Raw genomic sequence first — 25,087 nt, 5'->3', positions numbered from 1 at the left:
GAGAATCTGACAAGCGTTCCAACATGTTTTAAATGCTAAACCAAACTTCTGCTAGTGAGCCTTTTTCTTTTTGGAAGTAGAAAGTTTTGTCCATAATGTAATGTGCATCTGCTCTGCTATTCATTCATCAATGTGGTTTTCACACTTTTAAACTGATACAGTGTGATGTGTTTAACGTAATAACACAGGTGGACCAAACGTCTCAAGCCTGACATGAAGAACTTGAACACATGTCTGAGAAACAGAAACCTTAGAAAAACCAAACTCTGCCGTTTTCCATAAAACTGCAAAAAAAAAAAAAAAGAATCAAACCCTTTGATCGTCTAACCTTTAATCATATCATCTGATTTGTCGGTTTGGTTAATTTAATTCTAGGCTGTAAATTCACATCATTTGAAATTTTTGATGCAACATCTGGAGTTTTCCTGGCTGCAGGACAAATCGGCTTCAAGACTTTGACAAAGTGCAACATTATTGCAAAGTGGAACCAGTTGTAAGTGAACGATAGGCAGATTAAACATCAGGCAATCTGCTTCCAGGTCATTTGCTTCCATGTGCCGTCAAGTTAAGAGGACAACGTCCTGAGTGATGGTTTGTGATCGGATAACAGATACCAACTCTGGATGCAAATTAGCTGACATCACAGCCGGCGTTTGGCGCCGAGGCATGGCGAGGTTTCAAAAAGAGTTTCAAAGCAAAAAAAGCCTCCCTTCAATCTTCAACCTTTACAATATAATAATAATTACATACAAGATAAAGCGCAGTAGAGAGTGGAGCTTCTATAAATACCGGAGGTCCACTGGATTTATTAGGGGTGTCCTGATGCAACTTTTTCACTTGCGATACAATATCGATATTACAGCTCTGAGTACTGGCCAATACGATACTGACCCGATACAATACCAGCACAAATCATACATATTTTTATTACTTATTTTGTAATCTGGAATGTTAAAAAAGTCTTGATCAAGTGAAATTACCAAAACAAGAGAACAATAATCAACAACAAATTTACCAATGGGCCTGTATGCGGGATGAAAGCGCAGCTGGATAGAAGTGCTGGAACAGACTAAATGCTGGAACAGACAATAGAACTATCATGATTACTATTGTTATTTATGATTATTGTTATTATTTTTACTATTATTGGTACACAACAGTATTATTGTTAGAAATACAAAACATATTTGTGCATCTGCACACCTACATTCATGTTGTGCTGAAAACCTTTACCACAAAAACCTAAAATAAAAATCTATGCATCCGATAACATATTTTATAATTCATGTGGATTCCATTCATGTTTTATCAAGATCAAAAGCTTAGTTCAAACTTTGTTTAAAAAAAAAGTAAGTCAATCATTTTGCACGTTTTTGTTGGGATCTTTCTAAGGTTCTCATACTGTGAGAATCTTCTGTCGGCCTGATGGCGACACAATCTCAGATGACCTGCAGTTCTCTCTTAACCGTCAGAAACGTCTCCACATGCAGAAGATGCAGAAGGTGGAAGGGCTTCATCAAAGCATAAACCTGTGAGAAACTGCCGCCGGTGCATGGGGGATCATGTTTCCTGTGAGCTTTTTGGTTGAATGCGAGGCTCTGGGTGTAGATCTCCTGCAGGCCATTGTTTCCACATCCTCTGCAGCCCTGAGTAATGGCCCTCTGAAAACAGCCCGTCTTTTGTCCCCGCCTCCCTGGCTCTGGAGTGGGAAGCCGCGGGAACCGCTACCCCCGTCCCCCCGTCCCCTTCGCGGCGGACGGGGGAGGTCAGGGAAGACGTGCAAAACCTGCCGCCACCATCCTCTGTCTGCCGTCAATGGAGGAGGCATCCTGGGGGGACAGGTCACTCCAGGCCGGCCAGAGCTAACGCAAAATCTGCAAGTGAGAGTGTTAATCCAGCGCGAGCCAAAGCAGGGCTCAGCTCCAGCTTCCCTCAGCAGGACATAATCAGCCTTACTGCCACTCGTAAGAAAGACAAGGGAGGCGGAGAGGCCGAGTCGGACGATGAGCAAACATCCTCAGCCCCGCCTCAGAAACACACACACCCACACACACACACACACATCCTCGCCACACTTCAGTAAACGCCACTTCTCATCATCTCACTGCAAACAAAAGAGGCGAATTGTTCCCAGGACCACAAGTTGACACATGCCACTAAAGACAAGTGCCCTCCACCCCACCCTACCACCAGCACCACCAACACGGCTACAAAGGAGGACAGAGACGCCAAACACAATGTGCGTCTGTTTTTCTAGATGCAGGGAGGAGAGATGGAGATCAGCGCAGCAGAGGGAAATGGGCTCACGTTTAAAGGCGAGCCACGTGTTTTACGAGCCTCTCGGTTGGCCCCTTGAAGCTCAGAGCTGCAGAGAGAGTCTTCTCTCCCTCGCAGAGTTTCGTATGGCGACATTGGGGTGATTAATGTGACTGCCATGAGTGGGAGACAGTGCATGTAATCAAGTCCCAGCCTGTAATCACCTTCCATTCCTTTTTCATTTGCAATTTCACAGAGCTGCAGTCGGTAGCTGCACAACTGGCAGAGAAAGGGGCAGACAGGCAGGTAAGTAAGTAAGGGTTGGTGTTGGGGAGGGGGTGCCACAAGAATCCCCCTGAGGGTGTCACCCCCCCCCCACTGCAAGGAACCCATACGTTTGGGGCAGCTGCCGCGGGGTCGATCTGTCAACTTCAACAAACTCTAAAAAAAAAAAACCGAGCGCCCGACGACGTTTGAGTGGGACGCCACATGTGTCGAGATACGGAGAGGTTTGGGGTCTCATTAAGTTATACAGTGAGCTTTTTACACGAGGCAATTATACAGGACTCATTCCTCAGCAAGCCCAGATATGCTCACACAGCTTAATCAGACACAGGAGGACATATTTCAAGCGTGCCGAGGGGAAGTTCGTCTCAGGTTTGTCTCAAAAAGCCAACAGGTAATCCAGTCAGTGCAAAGAGATTTTCATTCCTGGTGTTTGAGAAGCGGCACCAGAACCTAGCCCCCCCACCCCCGTCATAATCCCAAAACAACTTGGCACTTGTTGGCCGGTGCTAATTATGTAAATCTTTGGGAGTGGTTTCACCAGCCGAAATACGCAGCACATAAATCATGATAAAGAGATTACTGAAATACAGAGAAAGCAGTATTTCAGTGTAAAAATAACACTTACATGTGATTTTTGTACAGAAGTAGCAATCCAGGACTATAGATAGCTAAATATTTCACAGTGTCCTTCTAAAGTGTTTAACTTTTTTCACATTTTGTCACATTAAAAATCATCAACTTTAAAGTATTATATTGATTTATGCAATAGGCAAATAAATAGTGGATAGCTTTGAAGTTGAAGGACATTTTTGTCCACATATCAGGATGTCCATTCAAACTTGAAAAGTCTTAAATTCAAGTACCTAAAATGAAGACCTTAATCTGTCTTTAATTAATTTTAATAAATGTAATTTGGCCTTAAATATGTGTTATCTGGACAAATATTTGTTGTTTTAGTCAAATGCAGACATCTTCATTCTGTTTTGTGACTATAGGCTATTGCTAACTGGCTGCTAGTATACCCTAGATAGCTTTTTTTTTCTCTCACTTTTTTTTTTGCATCTATCAATATCATGGATAAGTGTAAATTTATCTCCAGTTGGCTGGTTGATGTGTGTTTTCGCCACTGGGTTACTTCTGTTACCAACCCACACGATAAATCCTGTGCAGTAAAAGTCCAGATCATTGGACTAATCCTATATAAAATATGAAATTTTCTTCTGTACATTTATGTTGTGATACAAGTCTTAAATTTCATTCATAATGGTCTTGCGGTCTTTAAAAGTCTTAAATCTGAATGGGTGAAACCTGCAAAAACCTGCAGATTGCCTCCTTATCTCTGATGCCCATAAATAAAAATCTAGTAAAGCCAAATTTCGCTCACAAGATGTTTTGGAGAGACGATACCAAAACTGAAATTTCAGGCTAGCATGCCAAATGCTAATTCTGCTGGAAAACTAAGTGCGAACACACTGCCGGCACAGTAACACTTAAGAGTGGCAGCATCATGCTGTGAGAAAGCTGGTCAGATTTGATTGTGAAAATGGATAAAGTTAAATAAACACACTTTAAACCAGAGCAGAGCTTCATCATCCAGCAGGACCATGATAATAAACTTACAGTGCAGTGGTTTAGATCCAAGCACATTTACTATACGTGTACAAATGTCCTAGTCAAAGTCCAGACCTTTATCTAATTACGAATCTGAGCCCAAGACTTGAAAACTGATGTCAGCAACAGCTTGTATTAGATCAGGCATGCTGCACTTTTTTGATTTTTTTGAAACCCTGTAGTGGAAATTTTGCTTCCACTACAGAAATATGCACTACTCTGTGCTGGTCTTTAACATCGAATCCTTTAAAAAAGCAAAAAATAAAGTAAAGTACTTTTGGGTTGTATCACTAGAAATGCGAAAATATTCAAGGAATGTAAATCACAAGAAACTGTGAAGACGTCAAACATTCAAAAAAATACTGATCTAAAATCTTTAGAGTGCGTTTGGAGCATGCTTAGCGTTAGCTTCCAGATGATTGGACTCGCAGTAGGGATTCTTCTATCGCTCTGGGCACAAACAAACCCCGAGGCGAGGCCACCACGCATCGGGGCTGACGGCAGCGCGTTAGGATGAAAAACTGGATTCATTTTGGGAGATCCAGGCAGGGTGACACCGCATAGCCTGCATTCCCCTGCTCATTGTTATTCAAATCAGAGGCGACAGCACACAATCAGAGGGCACTGTCAGGGTCGCAGCACAGCCAGCGTGAAGGCACACAGGCAGAAACAAACCCTTCCTTTAAAACTCGTGTATGCCAACAGCAGACCAAGCGCAGAAAACGTCCATTTCAACTCCACAGAAACACACGGAGAAGCCACTTTTATCTGGGGCACGAAGGGGGCGGACAGGACGAAGGAGGTGGGACACGAAGAATTCACGTCTTCACATCGCCCAGGACAAACAAACAGACGCAAAAACCAACCGTCCACACACAGGTCACCGCCAATAAATACATTTAAGAAATGAGTGACGAAGCACGCTTTGGAAACTGGTTTCAGCGGCGTATGAAGCGGTAGAGGCGCACCGATTGCAGCTTCTTTAAAAAGCCACTGATCTTTAAAAAGCCAGACTTGCCAATTCTGATTTTGTTGCTTGAAATGTTGCTAAATATACCGACTGATGTTTTATCATGATATTTTGTGGTAGTATTGTGATAATAAAAGTGACGATAAGAACTATTTATCACTTCTGTCTTTTATGGCTGTGACTGGATGAGACAGCAATCAATACTGATCTTGGAAAACATTCCAGTGTTTAAAATGCTCCTTCAGGACACCAGTCACATAACGAAGTGCTATATCACCAAAATGCACCTGGTTACTGCATTTAAGCACATTTATTTGTCTTTATTGAACAAACTGTGAAAAAAACAAACTACAAAATAACAATCCAGCAATTATGGACATTTTTAGGAGTTTTTAAACATCATTAAACGACTGTGACAGATAAATCAAAAGTTTATAAAAAGAAATGTATTACAGTAAATTAGAACCATTGCGATAAACGCCCAATGTGATATTCCAGTATTTGTAGTCAATTTATAGAAAGATTTTATTTTTATTCATCATTTATTTATTGATTTCATTTATTATTTTTCAGAATTTTCCCACTTTTGGTTTTTGAATTATTTGCTATTCCACCTGATTGGAGGGGGATAGTTTGTTCAATCTCTGTTAATGTGGTGCAGAAGAAGAGTTTATACCACAACAGATGATCCTGATGGCGACTGAACTTGGTCTCAAGATGTTGGTCAGATTTATTTGTTTAACTGCCATGTAAAATTAAGAGATTTTAAATATTTTCCCCCTTTTTTATCATGAGGCTTTAAAAAGTTTTGATCAGTTCCTTTTTTAAATTTATTTTTACAGAGAAAACAAGAACCTCATATGCAACAGGATATATTCAACAGTCTTAGTAAGGTAACCGTTTTAAAACAGCAGTTGTCCATCATGCAGCTGGAGCAGACAGCCCTACTAATTACCCAGAGGACATCGGCTTGTTTGACTTGTGCCTCCTAAATACAGCCATGTGGTAAAGCCATGGTGTTTTTACGTTATTCACCATAGCAATCTGCACACATGCAGAGAAGACAGCTTTAAGGTACGTAATTATACACACAGAAGGTGAGAGTCAAACCAGGGAGTAAGGTGAAAACAGGGGCAGAGTTTGCAGCAGCGTTCCTCCTCATGGTACCGATGAAGTGCCTCTGCTCCAGACACAAACACTCGTCGATGTCTGAGCCGAGCAGACAGTGAAAGCTAATGCAAACACAAGTCATGATGCCTCAGTCTGTAATCAAGAGCACTACAGCTCCTGTAATTACCTCTAAACATTCATTTGGATATTAACCTTAGGCCTCTCTGCTACATACTGGGAGGGGTGTGAAATTTGCTCCAATCCTTTAAAAAAACAATAACAACAACAAAAAAACAGAAAAGGTCCCACTCAACACTCTGGATGTTTTGGGATCTTTCTATAACTTCAGAAACATTGAGAATACTAACCAATATGTTCAGACTCTGTTTTGCAGAAACGTCTGAAAAACACATACCAGTTGGAGGAATAAAAAACAATGAAAGTTAGAATTATTAGTCGTCCTGATGAAATCACAGAAAACTTTTACGACTGCCTCTCTTTGTAGTTCTCCAGTAGGCTGGCACATTTCTCTTGAAGTATATACCAGCCCACTCTCCCATGGCAAATCGTTCAGGCGTAAACTTTGACCTTTACCACCCTAAGCCCTCCATGATGAAGAAGCTCAGCAACGATCACACCTCTACAGAGACCCGTGGATCTTTGTTGACATTCTCTCCAAAGTTTATAAGCCCACACTCAAATTTGTTTCCAGCAGAACTAGTCTCCTGGTGCTTTGCAATAATTTACCGTACAGCTGCTGTAGTCACCATGAGATGTTTTTAAATGGCAGTGTAGCACCACAACAAGCATCTACTACCCTCTCTCTGAGGCCTAAAGTCATTTCTTTTCTTGTGTGTATGTGCTGAATTTGGTTCTTATCAAAAGGGTTCAAATGCTCATTGGTCCTGATAACCATTGTGAGGTTCGATGTTGATTAATCACTCCTCTGGTGTGGATTTAAAGCTCTGTGAATGGTCAGATTTGTCCTGGATTAGGCCTGTCGCAATAACAAACTTTGCTGGACAATAAATTGTCCCAGAGATTATTGCAATATTGTTGTTTTGAGACCATTTTCAAGTAATATAATGGTAATGGAATAATAACGCGAGTAAAATCTCTTGAAGATCAATAAGCTTTAATTTCTAACCAATATTAACACTGGAACAGGGAGACATTTTAAATATCCCAAATAGCTTTACATACTGATGTCTCTGCAAACAAAACTGCCCTTACAATAGTTGAGGCCAATGCACAAGACTTTTGTCATCCAGGTTTTGATAGAAAAAGAGGACAACACAAGAAAAAACAAACAATCACGCAACTGGAAATTATCAAACTTGCTGCAATTTAACGTATCGATAAAATATCCTGATCAATTTCCATGGAAATATTTAGAGTTTTGTGTGATTTCATCAGAGGAGTTTATGATTCTGATCTTAACGCTACACATGTTGATATCAACGCTCTGTAACTCTTCCAGAGACACAACTCCCTCAGGACCAAAGAAAACAAAGAAGAAGAAGCTGACTTCCTCTTCACCTGAACACAAAACTGTCAGGAAACTCTACATAACCCCTTCAGCAATGCAGGTTTAGTATCCTCACTTAAAACAGGAACTATTTAGTTTTTAACCTGAAACTTTCCAGAAGTAAGCAAACACTTTCCCACTCAAACACCTCATCAGGTTCAACCGGTCTGACCCCCTCTGAAACTCGCCACCACCCAAGTTTTAAAACATTTAGTTGTGACAGGCAGGGGGGCTGCAACTCTCTCGAAGCAGCCCGGGCAATTAGCATTGACTGAAAAGTAACTATTCCCCAAGGACACAGCTGCTCCCAGCTCAAGTCAAAACACACACAGTTCAGGCTGTTTACTGCAGATCCAGCGCCGACATCCCAAGAGACAAAGACAGGCTGGTGAGATATTATGTCTCAAATCTGACACAGAGTGCTTTGAAAACATTGCCTTTTTTTTCTCCACATTTTGTCTTCAGACATCATGTGTTTTATTAGGATTTTGTACAACAGATTAAATAAGTAGTATATAGTTAAAGGAGGTCCTGCTTGCAGTTTACTGCAGGGCTTACAGGAGATATAGCAAATATGTCGGTAAAGTTGTTCTCCTCAAATAAAAAATAAAAAATCTTTGTCTTACATATGAAGAGCTAAATGTGGTTGGAAACGTAACGCTGCATTACACCCTGACTCGACCAACCCCCAATATGAGATGTGGTGGCAGCATCATGCTGTGAGGATGCTTTTCTTCGGCAGCAACATGGAAAGATGATCTTAAAAGTTTACCGTAATATCTTCTTGTATTTATGCGATAAAAGTAATGATTGCAGTCCATGGACAGGCTGATGTGATAAAGTATTATTTAACAGATCACGAATTGGTGAAAGTACGCTTCAGTAATTATTTACATAAATGTCTGATAATTCTTTAATCAGATCTCGCTAAAACCAATCAAGCTACAAACCAACAGACAATTTACAAAACGAGTTATTTGCCTTCAAACAAACAAACAAACAAGCGTGGAAATACTTTAGAACTGGAACATGATCTTACTTGGCAAACTATTCCCACGACAAAGAAAAAGTAGTTTTATTAAGAAATCAATTACTATAAGTGCAAACCAGAGACAAAACTGCACAGAAGAGGCGGATGATGAGGGCTGAATGCCGTCACGTTAGAAAAGCTGGAGCTCGAGTTTGTGATGAGATGTTAAAAAGTGTGAATAATTCAACCAGATATAGGGGAAAAAAAATCAACAAAAAAAAAAAAAACAATGTTCTCTGACTCATCAACAACGTCTCAGGTTGACTCCAACATCGCCTTCGCTCCTCTCTGTGTTCCCCTGCTTCTCCCTGTTCCCAGCACCGCTTGCTGACCCAACAAATCCCGCTGCACAGTCATCGGCCTGACCCAGTAACCTGCATGGCTCCGATCTGCCGCCAAGGGCCAGCATAAGCTGCCCTCCCTCCGCTCAGAGGGTGGCAGCCCGGTCGGAGCACGGCAAGGTGTCGGCGAAGCGTGACGAATTCCGTCGGAAGAAGAAATGATTGGATTTTATTTATTTTTCTTACGTAAGAAGAGATGGCTGCCTCTTTTTTTAAACACTGCTGCTCATCCTGTAATGCAGTTTCATCCATTTAAGCAAATGAGCTAAGCTGCAGAAGTGTATACCACTCCCATTTAGAAAGGGTTTAAAAGTGTTTCTGCAGCATGCACGTGAAACTAAGACATAGAAATGAAAATAAAATAATAATAAAATAAAAAAAATAAAAAACTTACCCCGTGGTTTCTTTTAAAACAGATTGATGTCTCATTTTGCAAAACTCCCTGCAGGAAAGAGAGGAAAAGGAAGGGGCAATTGATATGAGCTTTAATGCAGAGTAAATTCTCTAGATTTTGTATAGTAAACACAGTCATGCTGTAATCAGTATTAAATGGAAGTTGATATTACATAATCAATAATGCTTCTCATAGGTTGGAGCTAATTATGAGACAAAGCAGCCTACTTTTCAGATCAGATAAGCATCCACGTTTCTACACTGAGATCTTCTGACATTAATAGGAGTTTCAAAGAAACAGCTGAGCTTTTTTTTTTTTTTTAAGATAATCACAGGGTTCTGTCCCACTTCCCCCGTGTGGCAGGGAGACTCTGGTTCAGGGGGGAAAGCGCAGAAACCAGCAGCTGTAGACTGACAGGAGAGACTCTGTAGCATTTATGCTGCTAAAAGCGGAAAATATAATAAAATATATATGTACACAGCATCTGAGCAATATTAGAAATGAGAAAGTGGAAACTTTTTGAAACGCGAGAAAAGAAAAACACACTCACACATGCCCCTTCTTAAAGAGGCAAAAACAAAAAAATTAATTAACAATAATGGCGTACCTTGAGGTTTTGATACGCTTCCAGCGCTCTAATGGCCGTGTCCGTCAGCTTGACGTGGTACAGAGTAATGTTGGAGCTGTTTTTGGTAGTTTTTCCACAGGAGAGCCCATAGTGGTGCTCCTGTCTGAGTGAAGCCATCGCTGGCTCTCCCCCTTTCCTCCGACAAGAGCAGCTTTCCTCTGTCAGCTCAGCGTCACGGCGCGGGCGGGGCGTCTCCGGCGCCGTCAAACTGAGGGACATGCGTAGGGCAAGACAGTTTATCATACAATACGTGAGCTTTTCAGACCTAATGCGGTGTGTAACTTTAATAAGTAATTTATCTTTTTTTTTTTTTTTTTTACATATTTGTTTAAACTGCCACCATATTATTACGATGTGCTATTAGACAGATAATTAGAGAAAAGATTCCTCCCCCCTGAGCTACTATTGCTGCCTGAAGAAATGCACCGCTCCTGGTCAAAAACAACCAATCAGAGACAGGATGAGGGTCTTAAAGCTGCGTCCATATGTGTTGATAGGAAGAACATCCTTTTGTTAATCAGGAGCTGAAACATGGGTACATCAGTAACAATATAAACTATAGAAATTAATCTCTTCTAAATACCTAAAAAGTTATTGTAATGAAAGAAAAATATGAAATACAGCTATCGGAAGTAGATAACCAGACAACCACCTAATTATTTTAGATTTTCACTGAATTTTAACCTTTGTAATTTTCTCGTCAGTTTATAAATTTTTGACTAAGTCCAGCCCAGTAAAAATGTGAATTTAACCAAAAAGAACTCTGCTAATAAAAATGTAATTGTTGTGTGGTTTCGTTATATGTTAACATGGCCTGCCATACATATGCTCGTAAACAGTACTGAGTGTACTTCTATTTGAGACTTTGGGCCTCAAATGCCCACTTCCAGAGCTGTTTCCAGTGAAAACCAACAGCGTTGTGAATGTAATGCATCACGTGGAGATTTTATTAGAAAGATGCAAAGTTGTGTAAACACACACAAAAAACACTACTGCCATGGGGGAAAATTGCTCCTCCATTCTTTTACCATCTCTACTTTAATGAGTACAGTTGGACGGTCACAGTGAACTCACTCATTTGGCTTGTAAGCTGTGCCATCACTTAGAAACTTTTCAACATTTGACCATGAAAGGAAAGCGAGATTAGATCAAAAACATTGAAGGAAAAAAAACAAACATCAACCTGTCTTCAGGGATTAAAAATCAAAAAAACAAAAAGACAAAAACGTGGATATCATTTAGTCTTCCAAGAAGAGAGCGGTTCGATCTAAATACTGAGAACCGCTTCCCCTCTGAAAGCAGCCGTACAGTCAACATGGATCTGCTTTACAGATGGTGGCTGCAGAGTAACACAGGGTTATCAATGCAAAGCAACAAGAGCATGTTTTCTCAGGGAAACAAGCATTCCTGCTCGATGAGCAGCAAATTCTTTCTGTTTTATCGCTACTTTTAAAAAGAAAAGAAAAACAGTCCTCCAATAGCAGACATCACAAAAAGGTGTATCTTTATTTTATTGACCTGGGCTACTGCGCATTCTTTTCAAAGCTTTTAAGAGTATCCGCACTTTGTTTTGGAGGGGGTTTTATAGTCGAGCAGCCATGACTGGGAAGAATGACACCGAATCAAAGCACAACTTAAGTGCTTGCATAAACTGTGAGAAAGCAGAGGAGTGCGGGTTGAGACTGGAAAAGCAGATGATTCTCACAAGTAAGCCTATTTAGTTAAATTGCTAAGCTACTGCCTGAATGAAAGTGTGGGGGTGGGGCATGAGAGAGGAGGTTTACTGCCGGTCAGCAGTGAACAGAAGGTGAAGAGTCTTTGCACAGCGTCCTGCAAGGTGACTGTGAATGGGAGACTTCAAGAGGTATGAACATTTTGTCATGTTATGACCTAAAACATCAGAGTAATTTATTGGGATTTGTGATAAACCAACACAAAATGCATAAAATTCAATCTTTTTTTTTTTTTTTTTTTTTTTTTTTTTTACAGAAGAATGCCATGTATTTATATTTTTAACTCCTAACTATGTCTTTTGAAACATGTCTCTACCAGCTTTGTGGGTCTGGAGAGTGAAATTTTGCCCATTCTTCCAAATAACTCAGGATGATACTATCAATACAGGAACGTAGTTGTCTAAAACAGGAAAGTTTTAGGGGACCATCAGCAATTTTTTTCTTTTTCTTGGAAAGTGTTTCTGGAGTGAACATTTCAGAAAGTGGAAAACCCCCCACAGGCCTGCCTGTCTGCCCTCTATGCTGCTCAGGTTTAAATCCCACAGAATATTGTAGAACTTTGTAGAACATGCTGGTATTAGAAACTTCTGGAAAAGCACAGGACCGAGTGGAACATTCAAGAACATGCAATGAAATTCTAGAAAGTTACAGAATGTTATAGAACATTATATTATGTCTTAAAATGTTATAGAATGTCCTAGAAGGTCATATTTTGTTCTGTAATACCTTCCAGAATGTTCTAATCACAAAAATAAGTATGTTTTAGTCTGTAAACAGATTAATCATTCTCGGCAGTCCTACAACCTGTAGCCTGACCTTTAACCCCAAACTCATCATACTTACATGTATAACGAGCTGCAAAATATTTTACAGAAGACTCCACTCTCGCTTCGTTGTTCGTCGCTCGTTTTCTTCTTCTGTTTATGCTAACCTCGCTTTATGCGCTTTATGTCCTCTTCTACCTGTTTAGCGCCACCTACGGGTGTGGCGGTGTAAAAAAACAGCATTTTGGGTCCTTTGCAGGGGTTTTCATGTGAATGAAAAATAAAAAAAAGGATAATCTTTGAACATGTATTTAGAGATCTTCCCACAGCTTCTCGTTTAGACTTATATCTGGGCTTTGACTGGACCATTTTAATGCACACAATTGTAACTTTTGCCTTGAGTTAAAGCATTCAATTGTTACTTTTTGCCCACTTTTATCTCCCTGCAGAAGAAAAGCATGGCCGCAGAATGATGCCGCCACCACCATGTTTCAGTTTAGAGCTTGTGTTTTCAGGGGCATGTTCAGTACTACTTTGTGTGGGTCAATCACTTGAAATCTTATTAAACATACCAACATTTGTCTTCAAGAGAGAAAATGTATTTTAAAAATTCAATTCATAAATAGGATATTGCAAGACAATGTATCATATTCTTGGAAACATTCCATTTCTGAAAAACATTTATTTTTGGAAGTCTGGAGCATGTAATATATTATTTTTATTTTGAAGTACTGCTCCCTGCTTATGCTGCATGAGTTATACGTACAATAGAAGATTAGACCATTTTGCCCTTCCTTCCTCGTCATATTTACCTGCCTTGTTCTGTCTTATCTTGACTTGCCATCTGCTTCATACCACTAATGCACACCGACCCCCCTGGGAGTGACGTCCCACACCTGAGGTCGGTGACTCACACGACACCTGGAGCAAGCAGTCTATTTATGCAGTGTTTCTGTTCGGCGGTGGCAGCGCTTAAACACCTGCAGTCACCTTCAGAAGGTTCCAGTGAGGAGAAAACCAGCGATGGAGAAACAAGAGAGAACGATGTGACGGTTCTAATCTGGAAACAGGCACGTTATGCATTCGCTGTTAAACCCTGCAAGTATCAATTGATCTGGAAGTTTCTCCAAGTCGGGGGGTGGAGGGTTTCTTCTGGTCAGATCCAGAAAGTGCAGTTCAGCAACATCCACTTCAGAAGAATCGTGAGATAACATCAGTTCCCACAATGCAGCAGCTCTACCAGTGAGTCAGATATTGTCCCTGTAACGAGGCCCGAGGCAGCTAACCTCCACTTGAGATAGAAATCAACAACAGATGTCTTTTAAGCTCGCCTCTTAAAAGACAAGTCTCTGTTTTGGTAAGCCTCCAGAACAGAGACTTGTCATCTCTGTTCTGGAGGCTTACAAGCAGCTGATGTTGGCTCAAGCAACATTTTTTGAGGTAAAGCAAACTGATTTCATGCTATCTTTTTAGATAAAAAACTGAAAATGAGCAGCAGCGGTTTCCACTGAAAGATTAACATGAAATTTAACAACAACAAAAAAACTGGATTTTGCCACTGAGCAGAAATCGTGCTAAAAAATTAAATAAATAAAACTGAATATGGAAAAAAAAAGTTCACTCACTTCAGAATGTGAAATCCATTATATGGATTTATTACACACCATCTCCGTTTCCACTGAAGATATAATTGCGCAGTTTGATATTTCAAAAATAAATTTGTTTAATGGAAGCACGGCAATTTAAAAAATAAACTTTTTTTTTGACACAAAGTTCAATGAGGTGGTTTTTTTGAAAAATTAAAATCGAATTCGGTTCATTTCGCAAAACTGCATTGAAAACATTTTTTTTGGATCACACAGCGAGCCACATGGTCACAACCAGATGTTGCCGCTGGCGCAAACCACGAAGAAGACGACAGAAAGTAGTTGGAGTATCTTGGCAGAGCATGTTTTATAAGCACTCATCGCACTTACGATTTTAATTGCATTTATTATTTAGTGGAAACTCTGCAGTAGCAAAATTGAGTTTTTTTTTTTTTACATTAACTGAATATTGACAAAGTTTTGCGCAAATTTGTGATGACTTAAAGATAATGAAAACCCACAACTTGACTTTATTAAAAGTTGAGTGGAAGGAAAGCCGTAGCAGGAAACAGAAAAAAGTGCAGCTTTGACAGGAATTTTGAGCAAATCCAGTCAAGAATTTGCAGGAACTTCATAAAGAGTGGACTGAGAATGGAGTCAGAGCATCAAGAGCCGCTGAACAGACAAATCCAACATATAGGCATTCCCATTGTCAAGAAACTCCTGAACCACAGATAATGTCAGAAATGAACATTTGAAAGTCAGATGAAAGTACAGCTTGCATTTAAATTAGAAACATTATAAATATCCTAATTTTCTGAGACCCTGAATTTTGGGTTTTCATTATCTGTAAGCCAGAATAATCAATGTTACAAGAACAGAAGGCTTGAAGTATTTTTTCTCTATCTGTAATGAAGCTACATGTGTTTCACTTTCTGAAATGAGTGACAAAAAATTAAAATCGTTTTCAAAATTCCCACTTTTATTTTAGCTCTCTTCATGACGAGCTTTACCAGTTTTTTTTTGTCAGTCGTAATGCTTTGCATGTTTACCAGAAAGTTGAGTCTTTATGAAAACTTCACAAAAGAGTTTAAGCAAATTATTTATTAACTGCATCTACAGGCCATTAGTTGCACTGGGTTTGTTAAGGGATATCTGCAGAAAGGTGGGTGAATTTAAGTTTTAGCAGTAAGAAGCAAAATTCACATTGTGCAAACTGAACACATATAATCATATAATCATCTACAAATGTGAGCATCTCTGTCCAGATGTTTCTGGTAGTTTTCTTCCTGGTGGTGTTAGATACGACAGTAAGAAGAAAAAAATTCAGCTCATCCAGCACTTACCAAAACGATAATAAACTAAAACTCTCCGTCTTGGACACTCTTAGCTGTTTATTGTGATTAGACAAAGTCTGTCCAAGTCTGGCTTCTTAGGAAAAGTTTCCAGGAAGAGTTTTGTCTCTATGAATCACACAGCTGGCTTTGGTTTGCAGAGTTTCAGCTAAACGAAGATGTCTCATGGTAAATTTGGCAAATCCAATTCAGCACAAAAATCCTAAACTATTAGTCAGTGGTGGAGAGTTGATGATTTTATGTTTTTTGTTTTTTTTAGGGGAACACCAGAATATGAATTTTTACGATCCTGAGTCATACTTTTGTTTTCCTTCCTCCTTTTTGTGTAAACCAGTCCATTTCTCTGTGTTTCACCAACAACCTTTGGGTCTGTTTTCTCGTGGAGCCGTTCTCATAAAAAGCACAAAACAAGAAATTGCAAAACGAAATTATACAATTTCTTCTCAAACAAGACGGCATCGTGCTGCGAAATGATAAAACAGCTGGAGTCAAGTTTAAGGGCACACATTTCTCACTTAATGGCCTTTTAAATCATGGTTGTGTCTGTCATTTAGTACTTTCCATTTTCTATTTGATTGTCTTTAAACTGTATTTCGCCTCTTTTTCTCTACAGCACAGCGAAGAAGCATAAATTACTTGTTAATCCTCGTGTTTAAAGGAGAAAATAATTTGCCTCATCCTTAAAATTTCACTCTGTTTTGGTATGCCTGCAGAGGGAGGTAAGCTTTTTTTAAAATATTTTTCTAACTATTTCGTTAAAAAATGAAGAAGAGGTTTGAAGCCCTGCTGACGTTGCGTTGCGTAACGTTTGAGACGATGGATGCCAGCCCCGTCCTCCTGTCGCATTGACTTCTTTTACATATCTGCTATTCAGGACAGCCCAAAAGAGGAGCTGATAAAATGCTGCAGAGCTTCTGAGAAATGTTATCAAATGTGTCAAGATGCTCGACACGCCCTCTCTAATGTGGTCAGAGTCTCATCTTATTTACCGAACAACAGAGGCAAGGAGACCGACTGAAGAATTTACCATTTCTACAATGAAAGTAACGAAAGTGCTGCGAAAGACGATTGCAATAGAGGAGAGTGAGATAAATATTATATGGATTTGACGAAGTTGATTTTCATATTGAATGAATCACAATGACAACCACGTACTTCAGTGTATTTTACTGGGATTCTCTGTTACTGACCACCACAAAGTGGTGTGTAAATGTGAAAAAGGAAGGACAATCTCAAACAGTTTCCATTAGAGCTCCGGAAAAAATGAAGAGCTCACATCACTGAACCCCATTGAAAACGTCCTGGTTATCCCACCAAATATTGATTTCTGAGTTAAAACATTAGTATTGTCATTTCTAAATTAATATGAACTTGTTTTCTTTGCATTATTTGAGGTCTGAGAGCACTGCATCTTTTTGGTTATTTTGACCATTTCTCATTTTCTGCAAATGAACACTAAATTTTTGCTTGGCATTTCAGAGACATGTTGTCAGTAGTTTATAGAACAAAAGAACAATGTTCATTTTACTCAAACATAGACCTATAAAAAGTTAAATGAGAGAAACTGATCACTTTAAGTGGTCTCTTAATTTTTTTTCCAGAGCTGTTCATTTACTCATAAAACCATAAACATCAGTTTGGAATCCACAGACATTTCAGGGGTTCAGGTCCTCAAGTGGAAAGAAGGGAAAGCTGTGCAGCACATGGAACCGCCAGCTGAGTTAGTAGTTATGGTATTTTGTTTGTTTGTTTGTTTGTTTTGGGTTTCTTTACAGGTGTAGCTTGAATATAATTTATTTTTTCAAATAATTGCTGTCTTGGGTCACAAACAATACACAGTAAAAAAAGGAAGAAAAAAAAAGATTTCAGATGGGCACTTTTTTTGTCCTGAAGAAAAACAACAGGTACTCTTGCACCTCCTAGTGTCCAATTAATGGTCTTCAGAAGTCACCTAATTATGTTTACCGCTGCTCAGTGAAGGCATCAGAGGTTTATTAGAGAACCCAAGTAAACAAACAGCGTCATGAAGACCGAGGTTCAACGCAGATAGGAGAGGTTTAAAGCAGGGCTATGCTAGCAAACAATATCCTAAGAATTATAGATGTTACAGAGGTTTGATTATGGATTGACTGGCTGATCACCTAATCTGACAGACTGGGAAAGAAGAGCATTAGTAAGAAAATCCACCTAGAGACACAGAGTGACTCTTGAGGATCTGAAGAGATCCACAGCCCAGGTATGAGAATGTGACGACTTTCTGCCACGCACCCCACACCACAAATCTGTTTCTTATTTTATTTTTATTTTTTATGAAAGTTTGGCACACAGAAAGCCTTTGATGTAAGAAAGCCACGTGGAGCTGTGTTGCAGTTTGCCAAAAACTATGTGAGGATTTCAGCAAACATGGAAAAAGCTGCTCTGCTCACATGAGAGTGAGAGAGAAAAAAAAGACACACTGCATCGTCTTGCAAGAGAACGGTGGTGGCAGCATCATGCGGTGGGGATTGTTTTCTTCTGCAGGGGAGCTTGCAAAGTCCTGGAAGGTGAGGAAACAGTTGGTAGCAAAAAATATTTATGTGTTAGAATGGCCTAGTTAAAGTTTAGGCATATTTAATAAAAGACTGATTTTTCTAAAACTATTTAAATAACAATGGGTTAAAACTTCAGAATCTATTTGTGTAAAGCTGATCAAGTTACAGAGTAAAAGGCTGAAATTGCAGTGAAAATATTTATTATAAAAAAGTTGAAAGTCATATTTCCTTTTTTTGTAAAATGCTTATAAAACCTATTTTTTGTCTAGTTTCTAGAGCAAATATCGTAGCACACTTACAATAAGACAAATTTAACTTTAACTTTTCAGAAAGATACATGAACCTGTCGAGAAGTATTTATTCACTTCTAACATGGGGGAAATTTGACGGTGTGTTAGGGTTAGTGTAGACAGACAAAATGACGAGTGAAATTCTACAAGAACTGAGAAAGTTTGAGATTAATAGCAGTAACCTTCAAGAAAAGACATGGAGGTTTCTGAGTTCGAAAAGTCAAAGATTTGTGAGAAAATGCTCAAAAAGTTCAAGATCAATCTCAGAAATTTTCTAGAGAAACTTTAAAAAGTTAACTTTTAAAAGTTTTTTCAAACGCAGAAATTTCCATGGAGATTTACTCCCCATGTTTTCCTACCTGCAGTGGCCGAAATACACCATAAAAAAGTCTTATAATAAGTGAATGTTTTTAAAATCATTATTAAGGATTTATTTAACAAGATTCTATAGTTGTAGCTTAGTGTTCCTTTATTTCAACATATTTGCACTAGAAACTATAAAAAACTTGGTAAGATTTTGTGTTTTTGCAGTGCCTCAGCACCGCTGCAGCCTCTTTATTAGTCCTGTCCTTGTTTCTGTAGCTCCCAAAACATGTAAAGCCTCAACAGAAATCAGTGAGGTATCCCAACATTGTAAAATTATCTCCCCTCAAGGCTTCTGTGTTTCAGAAAGCAGAGGAATTTCAAGGCCGTGTGTTTACTTGCGAGGCATGGCAGGGTCACGACCTCGTAGTGTCTGCACCCCCGCCCGAACGCCGCCCGCTCCATCCTCCTCCTCCTCTGGGATTTCTACGGCCTGAAGGAAATGTGTCCACGTAAAAAATGTTGTTGTTTTGCAGAACGTGATGAGATTTCATCTTTCGCTCTGTTAAGCACAACAAAATGAGTCACGTTTGCTGTAACCGGCAGTCTTTTTGGGAGACTTGAATGCAATCAAATCTAAAGAAATAATGAAAATCACAACGTCAGATAACTTACCTGACACGTTACTGATATATATACTGGTATATATATATATATATATATATATATATATATATATATATATGATATATATATATATATATATGATAAGATAGTGTTATATTGTTATATTATACTCTCAGAAAGCTTATTTTAAATTATTATTATTATTATTATTATTATTATTATTATTATTATTATTATTAAGTGGTCAGTGATGTAAAACCATCTTTCCACTGGATTATGACACTATATGGTCCCAGCTCTCTGTAAAACCATCTGAGCACCGACCAGTTTTGGAGAAAGTACTCAAAAAATGTACTTAAGTAAAAATACAAATACACAGTCAAAAATGTACTCTAGTGAAAGTAAAAGTACCACATTAACATTTTTACTTGAGTAAAAGTAAAAAAGTACTGGCTTTTTAAAATACTTACGTATTAAAAGTAAAAGTACTTGCTGAATGCATTACCTAATTGCTAATACAATATCATTAAGAGTACCTATCGTATTTAATTTTAATACATCAGAAATGTACCATTTTAATGAACAATGCCACAGATAAAGCATGTTTTTATTGTGTTTACTCTCTCTAACATAGTTTAGACTTAGATATGTGATTCTATGCATTATGATTTCAGGAATGGAAACATCTTGTCTCCTGTCCTAACATGACATGAACTTCTTTTTTTTTTTTTTTTTTTTTTTGCCACTAGTGGCTTTTATTTTAAAAGAAATCCAACAGAAAGGGGATAGAAAGAAGGTGGGTGGGGAGGACATACAGCCAAGGAGCCACGTAACAGAGTTGGAGTCAAGACCACCAAACCCGAGACCAAATCAAGACCAAGACCAGCACCCCGCACTACATGACACAATAAAATTAAGTGCACCTATCAAAACTGCTTCTCAAATTGATCTGAAAGATCCACAGTCCTATAAAAACACCTAGATATTCAATACTTAGAGCTGAAATAAATGTAACTAGTATCAGTATCAATTCAAACTCTTCTTCATTCTGCTTTGTTTCCATCTCTGTGCCACAATCCACAGAGGTCTCCTGCCATCCCTAAAAAGATAACACCCTGGGCAGTTGCCCATATAGTCCATGTCAGAAACCACAACTGTCTGCAGTATTAAACATAGCAATTAAGGCAATGCACTGATGGTAAACAACGCTCAACTATGAACTTCACATTTTAATGAAAAAACAAACAAAAACAAACACACACAAAAAACAAACAAACAGAAAAACAGTGCAATGTGACTTAAATCTAACAAGAAACACGACGGTTTTGTAGAAATGTAGTGAAGTTGAAAGCACACTTACTGTAAAATGTAGTGGAGTAAAAGTCAAAAGTATCCATTATTAAATCTACTTAAGTAAAGTACAGATACATGAAAATTGTTCTCAGTACAGTAACAAAGTACTTGTACTTTGTTACTTCCCACCACTGCAGGTAAGGTTTAATTAAAGCAGAGTGGCTTTGACAACAGCATGGATGCCCGTCTAAAATTATTATTTAAAAGTATATAAAAAGAATAACATCTGGATTTAGTAATAGCCTAATGTAAACAACGCGCTCATTCAGCAAGTCTGCCCGTTAGGTTCACGCGTGGGAGTGGGGCATTTGTTTTCAGGGACTTCAAAGTGAGGCAGGGTGCAAACTTTCCCACAAAGGAACACAATCGCGCATGGGGAATAAGCTTTTATTCCCTCCGAACATCTCTTTGGGACCGCGCCATCCCAGGCACTCGTCGCCAAGCGGGCCCAGGTGTTTTCATCGTTTCACTGAGAGTACATCAGGCTCTCGGCGTTCACCACTTTTACAGCCAAGGCACAGGTGTGGGTGGGAGAAGAGGCTCGTGGTCGGCGGTCGATCTCGACCTCGTAAACACTCTCGTAACGCCTCCCTCCGACTGTAGCTGCCGCTTTGGAAAAACGTCTGGATTGAATCAGTCTGATTGTTCACGTTCTCTTGCTTTCCGTCACTCCGTCGCCAGCCACGTTGTGCTCAAAGCAAGGAAGAAAAAGAAAAGTCATTGGAGGTGAGACGGGCTGGTGTCTGTTTATTTACAGCTTAAATGTCATAATTGCCCCCATTTCTGATGGAAAAGTCAGTCTGGTCTGAAATAAGCAGCCTCTCTGCCAACACACACTTGAGACAACAATAAATGGTGGTCACCTCCTGGAACAGGATTGGGTAACTGGGAGCAGAAGCCAATTTCCTATAACCACAGGGACAGAAAGAAAGAACAACCCAATAACACCGAGACGCCAGACTACTCAAGCTTTTTATGCACGGAGATCAGAAAGCAGTTGTTTCTGAAGCCAGAGTGTTATTTTTCACATCTAAAATCCAAATGTTTACGGTATAAAAAAACCAAGGTAAATGTATGGTTGTTGTTTGGGGGGTGAACTGATTGCATGCATTCATGCCTTGAAGAAACAAGAAAGGGCAGAGAAACATTTTGACCTAGTTAAAGTATATGAAGGGTGACTTAGGCCTACTCAGGAAACAACAGTGCTGCAACAAGGAACAGCCTTTTGTTATAAAGTTGAGTCATTGCTTCATAAGTTTTTTTGTTGTTGTTTTTTCCCCAATGTATTGACTATTTTGAACAATACCGTAGTGAGTGGTAGGTAGTGCTCTGGTGATTAATAGTCAGGGAACATAAGAAACTTCCTCTTCCTTTAGCAGTGAGTCATTTGCTGCCAGTGTTTAATCTCTAATAAAATATGAAAACTAAATTTCATTTTAATGACAAATGTTTGCACAGTTCATGCCTGGATTTTCCTCACAGTATTGCAAGTAAACCAAGATCAACCAAACCAAGAAAGACTTTGGGAGACACAGTCAGGCAGAGGACACAGGAAAGCAATGGAGCTATTCAGGCAGTCACAATGGCCCAATCAAAGTAAAGACCTTAATCTAGACATAAATCTGAGACAAAAGTTGAGAGATTTCGTTTGAAAAACCATTCATCATTTTCCTTCCACTTCACATTAAGGCACCACTTTATGTAGTATACTTTATGTACTTTATTCTATGACATAAAATCCCACCAATACAACTCAATGATTATTGAGATTTATGGTTGGAATGTGACAAATCTGAAACATGTGACCAAACACTGGAATAAATGTATAAGTCTGTATTTTGTCACTGCACCAGTGACACCATTTCAATCAAAAAATATGGTTTTTTTTTCTAAATGTAACATATGTTAACAACCCCTCTGTGCACTTTCACAGGTTGCACCCTTCTTTACGCGCTATTATTGCATTTCTTTCTCATCTACAAAGCTCTAAAAGAATATAATTATATATTAAACAAGCTATTCTTTTTTTTAATCGAAGGATTAATTTTTGTCTGCCTTTGATTTTTGTCCTGTTCTCTTTTCCACAATAATCTGCCTTAATTTTCTCTTATCCTGCGCTGCAGAGGAGTCATGCAGTTTGGGCAGCACTCTGAATAAGATAATGTCTGCCTTCCTGATGACTCACCAAGACTTCACAGCAAGCCCACTGCTTTGTGAAAGAACCGGACCAGCCGTTTCCCCGCCACGAAGCTCGGGATGTGGTGGCTCCGACCCTGCAGCTGAACGGTGGGAGCAAAATGAGCAGCATTGAACTCCCCGAGATAAGTCGCTCGCCAGCTCATTTTGAACTTTCAAGTCCTTTGGCTTTCAAGTGCGATTACCTTTGTTGTGACACATAATGCGGCTCCTGACAAGGTGATGACTTTAATCAGCCTTCAAAGGCAACGGCATCATGTCGGTACAAGACCCACGCCCACTCACAGAGTGAATCCTTTGCTTAGATGTGTTAGCCTTGCTTTGGAGCAGAAGAGGGCTGAAATGAAATCTGCTCACCATATGATACTCCGATGACTGTGGATACACTCATTTGCACTGATCAAGAGGAGAGCGAAAACCGCACTTTGGGCTCACCAGCCAACTGTTCTGGACTCTTAACACTCAGGTATTTAGGCTTACGAAATGAAAAGTTCCCACCTGTGGAGCAAGTATGTGGTATCATTGTTTTCTTATTACATGAAAACAATTTGGAAACTATAGGTTTTTGCTAAAAATTTAGGAAAAAAATAGCTGCGGCATGTAAAAACTAAAGATATGTGCATTAATGGCTCTGATCGCAAACTAAAACATGACCTTTTACGTAAATATGTCTACAGTTGGGCATAAAAAACTGCTGATTTATAGATTGTTAGATTTTAACCAATAAAATGTGAAACTGAATTAGTATTTCTGAGCTCCCCAGAAATACTAATTAGGTATTGAACTTGACTAAGTTCAATACCTAAAAGACCTTTAAGTTAATCACTTTAATTCAAATTAACATTTAAAACACGCTTTACTAAATTGCAAATTTTTAACCAGCAGTTGCAATTATTTTGTTCATCTGGTCTGTCCTCCTTTTTAAAAAGAAACAACAAATAAGAAGTGGTTTGAAAATAAGACATTAAACATTACTGAAAGTGTCACAAATCTTTTAAATCTATCCTAACAAAGTAACCTGAACAATTGTCTTTGTCCCAACAACCAAAGCCAAGATAGTCTGTTGGCAAAAGCTGCCTTAGGGTTAAAAATCTTACCTTGCTAGCAAGTTTGGCTTCAGCGTTACCGCTGCAGCTAACTAAGCTAACTACAGCTCGATGTAAAACTGACAGAAAACATGTCGCTCTAACAGGAACCTTCACCACTGCAAGTTCCATGAAGTTGCTATCCATTCATAATTTAACTCATGTAAACGTAGCAGCCTAGTCACATGTGGTGCAGCAGAATAAAAGCTGATTGAGCCACTATCTTCATTTGAGTTCTGAACAAAAATGTTCTGGTTTTGTCAGAATTTAACAATTATAAAATTGTACTTTTCCTGGTGCATCAATAAGAAAAAAACAAAACCATTATTTAGAAAATAATCCAAGAGAAACTCGTGCAGAGTTGGTACGGATGACAACAGATTGAATTCGCCACATATCGATCTCGGACGTAACGTCATAAAAGCCGTCATATATTTTCAGATGTTCTTCCTGAGAAGCTCTCAGTAAGGATATTCTGCGTGCCGTTTGAACAAAAATGAAACACCGGGTTAAATAATCCGCTCGCTGCATCTAATTCCACCCTTCATAATATTTGTCTCCACATGTCCTCTCTGGGAAAAGGCACTGTGGATATTTGTTACACCTCACACTGACAGTAATGGGCCTCACTGCACAGAACCGGTGTTCTGCTCTCTCCGACCTTCCCTCTGGTCCCGAGAGCCGTGTCTCAAGATGGGTGAGGGGCTCCCAGGTGTCCTCCCTCTCAACTAATTGAGGGCTAGTTAAGGCAAGTTGCCACGGTGGAGACTCTCACGTGTGAGATGCTACTTTTAGTGTCCCTCTTTTGAGAATACTGCTGTGGTTAGAACATTTATATTTATAATGTGCGCACAGAATGTGGCAAAAGCGATTCTTTACTTGTTGGATTTTTTGCTTATTGGTTTTGGTTGGTTCACATTTCTGCCTTAGAAACAATCATCTACGTACTCTCTGCACGATTCTGCCTGCCGCCTGCTTGTGTTTGTTTCCTCTACGGCCTTAAGGACGATTTGGTTTGTTCTGAAAAGAAGACAGTGCTTCTAAATGCACATTGTAGAATATGTTAAATGTGAAAGCTAAGTCCATAAAAAGGGACCAAACTGAGCCC

At 39.2% G+C, this 25,087-nt stretch overlaps 1 protein-coding gene across 2 annotated transcripts in view; it reads right to left on the bottom strand.

The window, feature by feature from the left end:
- Positions 1 to 12,826, bottom strand: part of LOC106916688 (RNA polymerase II elongation factor ELL-like) — a 31,622-nt gene extending 18,796 nt beyond the window's left edge. Inside the window, exons 1-3 of one of the 2 annotated variants that reach the window (XM_014985143.2) lie at positions 12,733 to 12,826; positions 10,136 to 10,364; positions 9,529 to 9,576 (exon numbers count right to left, since the gene is read on the bottom strand). In XM_014985143.2, the coding sequence (XP_014840629.2) occupies positions 9,529 to 9,576; positions 10,136 to 10,273 (186 nt within the window). In that variant the 5' untranslated portion in view covers positions 10,274 to 10,364; positions 12,733 to 12,826. Of the gene's footprint in view, positions 1 to 9,528; positions 9,577 to 10,135; positions 10,848 to 12,732 lie in introns of those variants that run through there. The other variant, XM_088004140.1, reaches the window with a different exon arrangement.
- Between the last annotated feature and the right edge of the window lie 12,261 nt (positions 12,827 to 25,087).

This window comes from Poecilia mexicana, unplaced genomic scaffold (assembly GCF_051168715.1).
Source record: "Poecilia mexicana isolate PSO_F unplaced genomic scaffold, ASM5116871v1 scaffold_3, whole genome shotgun sequence".
Classification (NCBI taxonomy): Eukaryota; Metazoa; Chordata; class Actinopteri; order Cyprinodontiformes; family Poeciliidae; genus Poecilia; species Poecilia mexicana.
Note: the sequence above shows the minus strand (reverse complement) of the source record. Positions and strands in the feature narration are given on the sequence as shown.